The sequence below is a fragment of the Lepidothrix coronata genome, unplaced genomic scaffold, assembly GCF_001604755.1.
Source record: "Lepidothrix coronata isolate B3197 unplaced genomic scaffold, Lepidothrix_coronata-1.0 Scaffold189, whole genome shotgun sequence".
In the NCBI taxonomy this organism is placed as follows: domain Eukaryota; kingdom Metazoa; phylum Chordata; class Aves; order Passeriformes; family Pipridae; genus Lepidothrix; species Lepidothrix coronata.
In genome coordinates, this window is record NW_016690369.1 from 1241396 (window position 1) to 1253637 (window position 12242).

General features: G+C 46.7%; 1 protein-coding gene across 1 annotated transcript in view; it reads right to left on the minus strand.

Annotated features, from left to right (window-relative positions):
- Positions 1-4847: 4847 nt before the first annotated feature.
- Positions 4848-12242, minus strand: part of MED13L (mediator complex subunit 13 like) — a 174489-nt gene continuing 167094 nt past the window's right edge. Inside the window, exons 29-32 of the mRNA XM_017831317.1 lie at positions 12040-12194; positions 8826-8987; positions 7576-7688; positions 4848-6531 (exon numbers count right to left, since the gene is read on the minus strand). Coding sequence (XP_017686806.1) covers positions 6399-6531; positions 7576-7688; positions 8826-8987; positions 12040-12194 — 563 coding nt within the window. The 3' untranslated portion in view covers positions 4848-6398. The remainder of the gene's footprint in view (positions 6532-7575; positions 7689-8825; positions 8988-12039; positions 12195-12242) is intronic.

The following is a 12242-nucleotide window of genomic DNA, read 5'->3' on the forward strand; positions in this document are numbered from 1 at the left end:
GTGTCCCCGCGCAGGTCCCGTCCCTCTCCCCTTCCCTCTCTCCCAGGTGCAGCAGGTGTGTCTCTGCAGCCCGACACACGCTCCAGCCTTTGAAGGGGGAAACAAAAACCGGCGCAATTACCGTGAACTCCCAAACGCGGCCGAACCCGGCGGCTCGGGGAGCTGCTCCAGCCCCCTCTTTTAGCACTTCCACGGGCCATTACCCTGCCGGGATTAACAATCCCTGCCCTGCCATCCGCACCTTACCCCTCACCTGCCTCCCCGGCGTGTCTTGTCCCCAGGCACTAACGAAATGACCCCCGCCGCTGATTACAAGTGGGGTGGAGGCTTTGACCGCTGAACCCACACCTGCTCGCGTGGTTGACCTTTAATGGTCCAGCTCTGGAGCTGTGAGCGCTTTAATTTGGGTTTTTTTAAAAGCCCGGTCTAGGAAGAAGCTGGAGTTTCATTTGCCATCAAAACGTGACCCCTGCTGGAAGACCGGGGATGTGGCTTCTGGTTATCCATAAGGACAGTCCCGCATAGGTGACATAGATGTGATTAATGTGACATGTCACAGCTGCCACTGACTGCAGGAAATCACGTATAACTGAAAAAAAGGTTGGCTTAAAAAGAAGTCTTACAGTATTCACCCAGCTGCAAGGGCAAAAAAGTCTTGCTTTGGGATTTTTTCATCAGTGGGATTGGGTTTTACAGAATTACAGGAACCCGTGAGGTTTTCCTGCAGGGCTGTGTGATCCTTTTTTACTGGGGATTCTGTTGGCAGGAAGTTCTCAAAACACTCCCAGTAGCAGCAATGCATTTGAGGATGTAGTTTGTTCCCAGGTTTAGACCAGCCTGACATTTTCCCAATGGCAAAATATTTAAATAAAAACAAAGAGAGCATCAGGCTGGTAGGAGTTTTTTTAAACATACATCCAATTTACTGTGTAAGGAAAATAAATTCGGTTTGTGAAGGCCCCAGGCCTGCCCTGGCTGCCACGTGGGCTGTGTCAGCTCTCTGCTGGCCTCTCTGTGTCCCCTAAAAGGACCCAGCTGGATGAGCATCCCTGCCTGGGAAGGAGCTGATGGTGCTCTGTAGATGGCAAAGATCCTGCAGGAGCAGGTCTGTCTGGAGTGGAATGTCTGTCCCACAGCAAAAAGGGTGTGTGAGGCAGGAAAGACCCCCCATTCCTGGGATGGGATGTCTGGGTACCAGAGGGTGGGTTCAGAACTGAAAGGAGAGCTTGGCTTTGGGGCCCAGGCTCTGTGGAGCAAACAGGGGGAGCCAGGGAAGTCTGGCAGGTGTTGCAGGACCATGAAAGACATTCTTGTAGGAAGAGTTCCCAGCAGTTCCTGTGTCCCTGCTGCAAAGGGGCCCTCGGGGAAGCTTTTTTAAAATCCTAATTCTGAAATGTTTCACTAAGCAAAAAAAGCTCATATTTATCGGATAAACCAGCATATATTCTATGGCTTTAGCTTCTGTGAGCTCTCTTGGGAATGCTCATCCCTGGTTACACTGTCTGGAAGCAGAGGCAGAGCTGCCACACATGGATGGTCTCAGCCTGGAGCAGGGCTCAGGTCGGGTCTCACCCACGGACAGCTCAGGGCAGCCTGAATTCAGAGCTGGCCTCACACCCAGACCGGTGTCACCTTCTCCCAGGCCTTTGAAGGGTATTTCAGGTTTCAGCAGAGCAGCCCTGAGGTTTCCATGTCCCCTGGGAAGCCCCCTGGGCCTCCTGCTTTGATACCTGGTCAGGGAACAGCCAGCGGAGCACAAACCAGGGGCTGCCACAGAAACCTTGGGCTGAGGGTTAAGGGTCAGTGTCAAAATAGGGAAGTGGAAGCTGCACAATTTTAAAAATGTTGTTAGAGACCAAAGACTTCCTGTTTGGGGATCTCAGGGCTGTTTCCATTTCCACTGCAAATGGGGAGAGACTGGCCATAAACCTCATGTTTACTTCATGATTTCTGCTGCTTTCTACATGTGCTGAAATGGTTTTCAGGTGGCCACAACATTTTGTCAAAAATAGAAATGGCAGCTGAGAGAGGAAAAGCAGTTTAATGTCAGCCTGATCTTTAAAAACATTTTCTTTATTGGTACTGAAGGGCCCATCACCACAGTACTGTGCCCAGTGTCATAAATATTCCATTATTCTTATGAATCAACTGAGATTTCAGTGTTTTCAGTTCTTCCTTACAGTCCTCATGGAACATTTAGTCTGTAGTTTTGTCTTTAAAGCCAATAAATTAGCCACAAAGTAATCTCCATGTAACAAGTGCAGCGATTCCAGGTACTCACAGCACTCACAGGGGAAGACCAAAGTGCAACTGTTCTGTGGGAACTTACACAAGGGAACTGTACAGTGTCATTTAGTACCAGAATTTACCAAAAGGAAAGTGGACTAAAAGATACAAAGGAAAAATCTCAGGGAGTACTGTGTAACTATCTGAATTCAGAAATAAGATGCACCAAAATTCAAGTGGACTGGAAGTAACAGCTACAGAGGAAATCCCAAACCCACAGAACAGTGGCAATTCCTGCACCCAGTCACTGGATGCACCTGTGGGCTCCAGCTCCCCATGGAAAAGGAGTTCTTTTAGGATTCTCTGCAAGAGAGGGAGCTGTGAAGATCAGCTGGAAAGGAATTTGGGTCTGCAGAAACTCCCTCAGCCAGCAGTGGTGTAACAGAAGGCTCAGTCCTGCATCCCAGGATGGCCACAGCTGGATCCCCCCTGCATCCCGAGATGGCCACAGCTGGATCCCCCCCACATCCCAGGATGGTCACAGCTGGATCCCTCCTGCATCCCGGGATGGCCACAGCTGGATCCCTCCTGCATCCCGGGATGGTTCACAGCTGGATCCCCCCCATATCTCGGGATGGTCACAGCTGGATCCCCCCCACATCCCAGGAGGCACAATTATCCCAGAATCCCAGAGCATCCAGAGCTGGAAGGGACCCACAAGGATCACTGAGCCCAACCCCTGGCCCTGCACACACACCCCAAGAACTGCTGCTCAGTGATGGCTCCACTGAGTCTTCAGCTCCTCCAGGATGGGGATTCCACAGCTTTTCTGGGAACGGGGGGTGGGTCTGATGCCGGGAATGTCCCGGAGCCACCCTGTCCCTGTCCCTGGGCAGGGAGGGCACAGCCAGGCCCGAGGTGCCACTGCCACCTCCTGTCAGAGACTCACCTGCACACAGAGAAGTTCCTCCAGAGCTGCTGAAGCTCCTGTGTTTGGAATTGCTCATGGAAAGGCTGGATTATCCCAGGCTGCTCCCACCCACCCACCCCCTCTGGCAGGATTTTCCTGCTCATCTCAGCACTGACACCGAATTTCCCCTCAGCACAGTTTTAAACATTCAGCTGAAACATTCAATCCCAGCTCCATTCCTGTCCCATGGATCTGCACCTTGCCAGGGAATGCTGAAACCTCCGAGCTCGGTACCCCCAAGAAGAAAACTCCACCAACAGTTTCAGTAATTCAATAATTTATTCATCTAAAAAAGTGTGTAAAAGTATATAGCTCTCATCCACAAGGTATATATGAATGACATTTAAAATGGAGGTCTTTTATTATTATTGTTTCTTTTTATCAAAGTCTTTTTTCTTAGTGTATTGTACCAGCGATATACTGTAGATTTAAAATGAACTTCACATTTTTTTTTTTGTTTTCTTTCAAATTGTCGGCTATATATAAAAGAAGCTCACTGCAAAATGCTCAGAGGAAAAAAAAAAAAAAAACCCCCAAAAAAAAAAAAAAAAAAAAAAAAAACCAAACCAAAAAAAAAAATTAAAAAAAAAAAAAAAGAACTTCAGAACTCCCCAGAAATGTACAGCTTTTACATTTAAAAAAGGTTCTGAAATATACATACAAGCATGCTGGACATCCCCACCCTCCCCTCCCGTCAGCCCAAACCACTGCCAGAAGAATTCCGAGTTAGGCATGATTTTCCAAAGTTAGAAATAAAAATTTTAAAAAAACAAAAATAAAAAAAAAAAAAGAAAAAAAAAGAAAAAATAAAATAAGTTTCTTCACTCTGTAGGAAAGCCAGGGCTTGTACATTTCAGATTAATTCAGTAAAAAACTCACAAGTAAAATAATGCATATTTAAGGGAAATATTATACAGAACTTTTCACACTGAAGTACATAAGATTTTTTTTTCTTTAAAATCTATTGCCATTCATTTATTTTGCACAAAAACGTATAAATATGTCACCAGCTTCTCTTAACTTAAAAAAATTAAATAAAAGACACCAGATGAAAACTACTCCTTGCTGCCCTTTTTTTTTTTTTATTTCTAATTTTTGCTTAGAACCAGGTTTGTGGGGAAGAAACGCCCCTGGATAAAAACGGCCCATTTAAAAACAATAAACAAAATAATAATCCAAAGTTCAGATGAATCCTGGGAACAAATAACCCCCAAATGGTAAAAGATTACAAATGTCTACTTTACATTTTTTTCCTCCCCAAGTTAAATTTTTTTTTTTTATACAAGTTTACAATCTTCATCTTTTTATGCTCTTCAAAAGGCCTTGAGAATTTTCTTTTCTGATTAAGAAAAAATAGTACTGCAATATTTTTAAAGTCAATTTTACACTGTACACATTAGATACAAATGGTTTGATATCAGATTTTTTTTTTTAACCTATACATTGCAAAGAGGATACGATACCCACGTGGAGGTGTGTGCAGAGAAGGAAATAATCCATTTACAGGCTCCTCCTCTGCCTCCACCTTCTCATTACACAAGCAATTCTTTTTTTTCTTTTTTTTTTTTTAATTATTTTATAGAATTTGTTTTAAATGTTACATCATCTCAAGAAAAATACTTTTTAAAACCATAGAATTTCATTTTTTTAAAATTTTTTTTTTTTATTATTTTTTTAATTATCATTATTATTTATTTTTTTTTTTAACCAGAACACACGAAAAGTCTTTTTTTGGAAGAACTTTTTTTTTTCAAACTCGGTGTTGTTTTGTTTTTTCTTTTTTCTCTCCCCGGACAGGTCAGAAGGTCACTCAGCCTGACCAAAGTGACCCAAGGCCCTGCCCAGTGCACCCCCAAACACGAGGAAAACGGGGCTGGAACTCCCCAAGCCCTCGGAGCCTGGAATGAAGGAGCCATAAAAACCCTTCCCACCGTCCCACCGAGCGGAGCTGCTCGGCCACCACGGCTGGGGCCGCTTCTTCAAGTACTGATTTAACGACAGAACCTTTTTGTTTGGTTTGGTTTTTTTTTAAAAATTATTTCTTTGAAATAATATTCCTATAGTCAGAAAAAAATACACCAGGTTTGCGACTGATTTAGTGTAAACAAACAAACAAAAATCGTGTTTTTGGATATGTACATGGACGAGCGTGCCCAGAATTCAAGGGCCACCTGGCTTTCAGTAAATAGCTTTCTGGCATCACTAAATTTACTGGAAATAGATCTCAATCAGAGCTCTATGACAGATTAATTTACCACTTTCCACTCGCCCTCACACTGGGCTTTAAAGTATTTTTCCTCCCTACCTCTCTCTCACTCTTCTCCCTTAGGTAGTGTTTTCCTTCATTGAACACTGGCCATTCCTTGCTTTAACCAGGCTAACCCCAGGTGAGAATTCCTGAAAATGCAATATATCCTTCCCTTCCCAGCTTGGACACGGCTTGTGAAGAGCTTCACTTTTGATTTCTAGGGCAGAAGAGTGAGAGGTCTGCAGATAAATAACCCCACAGTGGAACGGAGCCGGATTTTGAAGATATTCTACTGTTCCTGGTCCTTTATAATTTAATCCCTCCCCTCCCCAAACCTAAAAATAAATAAAGTATCTCCAGACCATTCATATCTACATGGACAGGTAACAAATGCATGCATTCATCCCGATCCACTCTGACAGGAACTCCAGGTAGACAGAAAACTCCAATATTTATACGAGACTACGACTGTGTGGTTTTGTGGTCGTGGTTTTTTTTCCTCCTGCAAAGTCCCAGTTTACGAAGATCAAACAACAAAACACCCCAAGTGGTCACCACGAGGTGGTTTTGCTGGCAGGGCCGAGCCTGCTCTCGGTCGTGTATCAGTTCCTAATGCAAAAAAAAGATCCTGTAGTCTTCCTTAAAAAAATAAAATAGTAAAAAAAATAATCACACACCGACCAGTAGTTACTGGGCCACCAAACTAACACTGGCTTGAGGTTACTCTGTGTTGACTGTTCTTGGATGTTCCCAGATTTTGGACTGAAGCTGCCGGAGGTGCCGATGGGTGGCTCAGTTCCGAGCACTGCGGGATCCACGTGTGCTCTGCAGGGACAGAAGCACAGCACGGGACTGGTCTGAAGAGAAGCGGAACCGTGGGGTTTGCAGGCTGTGGCACGTTTGTCAGGCCGAGGGGGGCCGAAGCCAGAGGAAGAAGAAGTGCTTTTGTGTCTCTCAGAGGATGTTCATGATGGCGTTGTAGAGCTGGGTGAGCACCACGAAGTGCACGGGCAGGCAGGAGCTGCGGTCCTGGGTGGCCGGGTTACACGTGAGCCAGGACAGCGCGTTGTACTGCTCCAGCACGAACCTGGGGGCACACAGCACTGCTCAGCCCTGCCACACTGACCCAAAGGCACCTCTGACAGCACTGCCAGGGCGGCTGGCAAAGTAGGAACCTCACTGGGAAGCAGGGGAAGCAGAGTTTTCCGTTTTGCAGCGTCTGAACTGGAACCAAACTGGAATGCAGGGCCTCCCCGGCTAGAGAGTGTGGACTCAAAGAGGTTCCAGTGCCACTGTCTTCAAAGCCCTGAGGCTTGAGCACCTCTAAGGTGTTCCACAGCCTCTCTGGGCAACCTGTGCCAGTTTTTGATCACCCTGTTCCTGGGATCCTGTGTCTGATTAGACTTTCTCCTCTTGTAACTTACACTGCATCTCATCCCCTCCCTGTGCACTCACTGCATCCTCAATACCCCAAGACAGCTGTGAGAGCTCAGTCCTCTAAGAGGGTGCAAATTCAGATCTTCTGGAATAACACACCACCAGTTTCCCAAATTAGATTACTCTTCCTGCTCCCTGCTGATACTCTGTTTGCTCCCTGGTGTGTCCTGCACTGTGTGCTCTCACAACACAGACCTGGAGGCAAACAGGTTATCCTGAACAACCCAACATCCCCTCTGTATTAATTCAGGAGCAATGTCTCCTTTACATCCCAATTCCTACAATAGTGGTATCAGGAGGGTACTTTGATCTCCTATAAATCCATTTGGTTGGGTGAGTAAAAATAATCACTGGCACAGCCCAGATTGGACCCCAAGTGAACAGAACAGTCAGTGGGAGGCAAACCAAGGTGTCTCCTTGGTGAGGCTGAGCTGCCTCTGAGTTTCCTTTGGATTGTTGTGCACAGGGGTAGGAAACCCATTGAATTCCCCCTCAAAGCCCTGCCCTGGGGGGGAAGGAGGCAGCAGCTGAAGCAGATGCCCCACTGCCCACAGACACATGTAGGGCACAGCACAGTTATAAACTGCTGATAAAACCCACAAATAACTTTGCCAGGTTGGAAAGATCCCTCTGAAACCCCTGAACTCAGTGCCCAAACCTTTAGGGAGGAAATGCAGAACCTAAAAGGTGTTACCTCAAGACATCTGATGTAGTTTTAGAGTCAAGGGGGTGAGGAACTCGCTGAGAATTTCTGGCAGGTAGGAGCTCGTCTGTCTGCGCTACAGAGATGTGGTGATGCAGTGAGGCCTGTGCAGAGGGAGAAAGCAAAAGTTAATCCTCATGTGGCAGGTTCTGCTCAAGATTCCCAGGGAACAGATCCATTCTGGATCACCTCAGGACAGCAGCAAGTTGGCAGTTCTGGGCTGGACACACCACAACCACATGCATTTCCAAGTTAATGGTTACTTTTTTAATAAACTTCTCTTTTTGACTGGAATCAAGGATCTTTAAAAAAAGAACACTGAATTCTGTTCTGCATGTTAGTCAGGGAGGAAGAGATGAGGGGAACCCTTGGGCTGTGCCAGTGGTTCTTTTGGAGTTCCAGTAACAAACCACGCTGAGTCTCCAGGCTCTCCCAGCAGCAGGGCATAAAAACATAAAACTTCATCTCTAGCTCCAAAATCAGGGTGGTTTATTTTTCATGTTATTTTGACATCTCCCTTGTGTGGGTTTAAAGAAATGCACACACTTGAGGGACGTGTGTCCATAAAGGGCAGAGTGTGAGGACCAAGGCTCTGTGTAGGGACCAAGGCTCTGTGTAAGGCCCAAGGTTCAGTATCAGGACCAAGGCTCTGTGTAAGGCCCAAGGCTCAGTATGAGGACCAAGGCTCTGTGTAAGGCCCAAGGCTCTATGTAGGGACCAAGGCTCTGTGTAAGGCCCAAGGTTCAGTATCAGGACCAAGGCTCTGTGTAAGGCCCAAGGCTCAGTGCTCTGCCCGTGAGGTGCTGCCTGAGCCCCAGCCTGCCATGGTGACTGTGGGTCATTGCTCACATCAGACCTGGGATGGCTTTGTTTGCCTGAGGAAAAAATTTAGTTAAGAGACTTCAAAAGATGTTTAGGATTTCTTAATTAAGCTGGGAGTGGATCAAGAAAGAGGTATTAACTTTATCATTCTATATGTTGTTTGAATGTGATGCCATTCAGGACACATTTTCCCCCTGCTTTTCACCAGCTCACATTTTATGATTCATTCACACGAGAAGCTGCAGGAGACTGCCCAGGGCTCAGTGGATCTCCAGCAGCTGAACCAGGTCTGCTGTGGGTGCCTCACAAGTTCTGGGGGGAGGTCTCAGGTTCACCCTGACACCACAGTCTCCAGTGTGCAACCTGTACCAGCAGGGAAATAGCAATGGACAGTAAGTGCTCCATGGAGCAGGACAGACCTTCAGGAAGAGGGGACACTGGTTCTGTGCCTGAGGGCAGGAGGACCAGAACCACTGTGGAAGGTTCTCAGCTTTGGCAGTCGACACGAAGTATCCCAGGGCCAGAGGCTGCTGCTTCAGCTCTTCGGGGGCTTCCCTGGACAGGAGACGTTCCCCTTGGCTCTGAAAAAGGAGGTGGAAAGGCAGCTCTGTTGGTTTAGGTCATTACATCCCACTCCAGTAACAGTGGTTTTGTTTGCTAATTACTGTCTTATGATTAATGAGCCACCCTTTAGTCATTCATGAATCTTGCTCTAAGTTGTCTAATCCCTTTTCCCCCCTGCAGTTGGTTCTCCAGGCTGATGCTCCAGCAGCACTGCAGATTCCCAAACAGCAACACCAACCTCCTGAACTGGATGGAGAACATGTGGAATTTGATGCTACAGAGTCACTCAGAGGTACCGGGCTCTGGCTGTGACTCTGAACAGCTCCCTGAGTGCCCGTGGAGAGCAGACCAGTGTGGGACTGGGCTTTAGAAACCCTCACAGGCTTCTCCTCTGCACACCCCACCAGCAGTTTGCACTGCACATCTTCCTGCCTCCAGCCCTGGAAGGACGTGCCACACTCCAGCGTGGGAGAACAGAGGATCTGCAGCTGGGTAAGGTTGGCTGTGTTGCTTTTCCAGGGATTTGTAGTGATGGCTTTGGAAAAAACTGCTGCACTTCTGCTCCTGGCTCTGGCCCCTTGCACAGCAGTTACTGTGCTTGGATTACATTTGTATTGCCAGGCAGGGGAAGAGAGAGGAAAATACGTCCTGCTTTTGCACTTATGTCACTTATTCATTTATATATAGACTCCATCTTTGCAGTGTTAGTTACTCATGTTGTTTTATATGGACCAAAGAGTTACTTGGAGAGGAGAGAGTTAAACAACAAGAAATGGGCTGTAAAACTAATTTCTTCAGACTCTGAGTCGCTCCCTGTCAGCAAGTGTGTTTGTGATTCTATTTCTGTGCAGCAAAGCCCAGATGAACCTTTCCATACCAGATGAGCCTTCCATTCCCAAGGCTGTGGGACAGCAGTGCTTGGTGGAAGCTGTCCTGTGTGTGTGTGTACACATATCCTGAGCTGTCATGATCCACAGGGATCTCCTGAGCTATCAGAAGGTGCCTGCCAGCCCATTCCACAGCATATTACTATTTTAAATGTGTTTGGAACACACATTTTGGAAACACTCTTTCTTATTTGACTTTTATTTCATAGAGGAAAACCCCAAAAGATGCCTGCAAAGTGTTTTAGCTTGTAATTTATCCCTGCAGAACTGGGAGAGCAGCTCACTTAATCCATAAATATCTTTTATGTCAATAGGTTAAAAAAAACCCTAAAATATTCCCCTGCACAGAAAGCAGCTTAATCTCCAACCCTTCACTGCAGGTCCTGGTCAGGAATCCCAGGAAGGCAAGCATTCCATGGAGCCTGGAGCAGGCTCAGCCTGGCCTGGGCACAGCCATCAATTATGGGGCACAGGGACAGGCCTGACCTCCCGCCCCACGAGGGGATGATCACACGCTGGGCTTGGTTAAAAACAGAATTACACTGCAATTACCAGGCCTGTGTTAATGGTTAATTTGAATTACTCTGTCCAGGTCTCTCCTGGCCATTAACTCCCAGGGCTGCTCCTGAGCAGCTCCGTGGGGAGTGAGTCCTGGAAAGGTGTTTGTGGCAGTGCTGCAGAACAGACACTGCAGAGTGAACTGAGGAGAAGGAAGTGCCCTGAGTGAGGGGCTGGGATTTCTGGCTGCAGGGTTTGGTCACAGAACTCAGAACCTTTCATTTGCCCCCATCCCAGCCTGCAGTAACCAGGGCCAGCCCCGTTCCTACCTCTGGAGGGGGAGCTGCACCATCAGCACAAAGTGCTGTGGTCTGAGCTCACAAAACAGTGTCAGCACTTCTGAGGCTGAGGCAGGAGCCCCTTCTCCCTCACACTGGGCTCAGCTGCCACTGAGGCATTTTGGCAGAGGCTGTCAGGAGAATACAGACAGGACACTGTCCTTCCAGGGGGTGACACTGCCACCATTTAGCCAGTCGTGTTCAGGGAGTGGGAGTTCCTGTCTCAGGACACCTCATCCCCAGGTGGGAACGCTGGGCTCTGGCAGAGGCTGAACGAGCAGCACCAGTCAGGGGGAGTATCTGGGTTGTACCTACACCTCCTCTCAGTGCCTGCTCTGCACTTCCTCTCCTACCACATTTACACTCTCCCCTGAGACTTTAAAGCCACCAGGGATAGTCCAGATCCACATCCAAGGAAATTATTCAGATCACTAACCCAGAACTTTTAAATGCAGGGGGTTCTCTGTTTCTGGTATAAAAGTTGGGCTGTTTCTGTAATAAAATACTGTATTATTTAGTAAAGAAGTAATATGCTACTGCTTTTAATGTACTACTTTTGGAATAAAACTTCTCCAAAGGAAATTATGAAGCATCAAACTTCTACCTAATTGTGATGGAAACCATTTTAAGAGAACAGCTCAGTCTTACACAATTAAATGCAGGAGTGAGAGTTCCATTAAACCTGATCTAAGTTATGCAAAAGCCAATTCAAAAAAATACCTTGAATTACCACAAATAATTTGCATTTTAAGTGATCACTGATGTTGGAACTGACTTTATAAAAGCCACTTCAAACAAAAATTACTTACAAACACTATGTGCTCTGGGCTAAATATTCCTAAGAAAACAACATTTGCATAACCATCCAGCACCTGTGGAGTTTCCATGGGCAGGGTTTCATCACTGGGAGAATTATCTCCCTTCTTGCCTCCCAGAAATCCCTGGGAACAGGGCTGTCATTGCTTCCTTTCTCTCAGAGACTCGTCACTTTGTGCCAGGGACGTTCTGAGTGATTGTCCAGAAAGGAATGGATGAGAACAGATTGGATTTATGCAGGTCATCAGCTATGGCTCTGCCACACAGAAATAAAGCCTCTCTCTCCTCCTCCTCTCTTCCTCCCAGTTACCTTGTACACCAACAATTAACGTGGGAGATGCAAACAGTCAGTGCAGAGCCCCTTCTCCAGCAGGACTGAACCAGCACCTTCAATGTTAACCTGATTTTTGCTGGCTCTTGACCTAATTATGTGTGAGAACCTACAGGAAGAAGTGATTTTGTTGGAGGATTTGGGTCTTTCTTCGTGTTTCATTTTAAGCAGCAGGTGCCCCACGGTGCTCCAGCCTTACCCTGCTGTGATGGTAGTGAGATCCCACTCCAGTGCCAGATGGTGATCCAGGGGAAGGAACTGGGGAGGAATTTGGTGAAGAGTGAAGATTCCCTGTTATTAAAATTCTAATGTCATTGTCCATGTCATCTGGGAATGGGAGGTCAAACATGTCATCTGAAAAAGAAAAGAAAGGAAAATCACTTCCAACGTGCTGTACTCTCT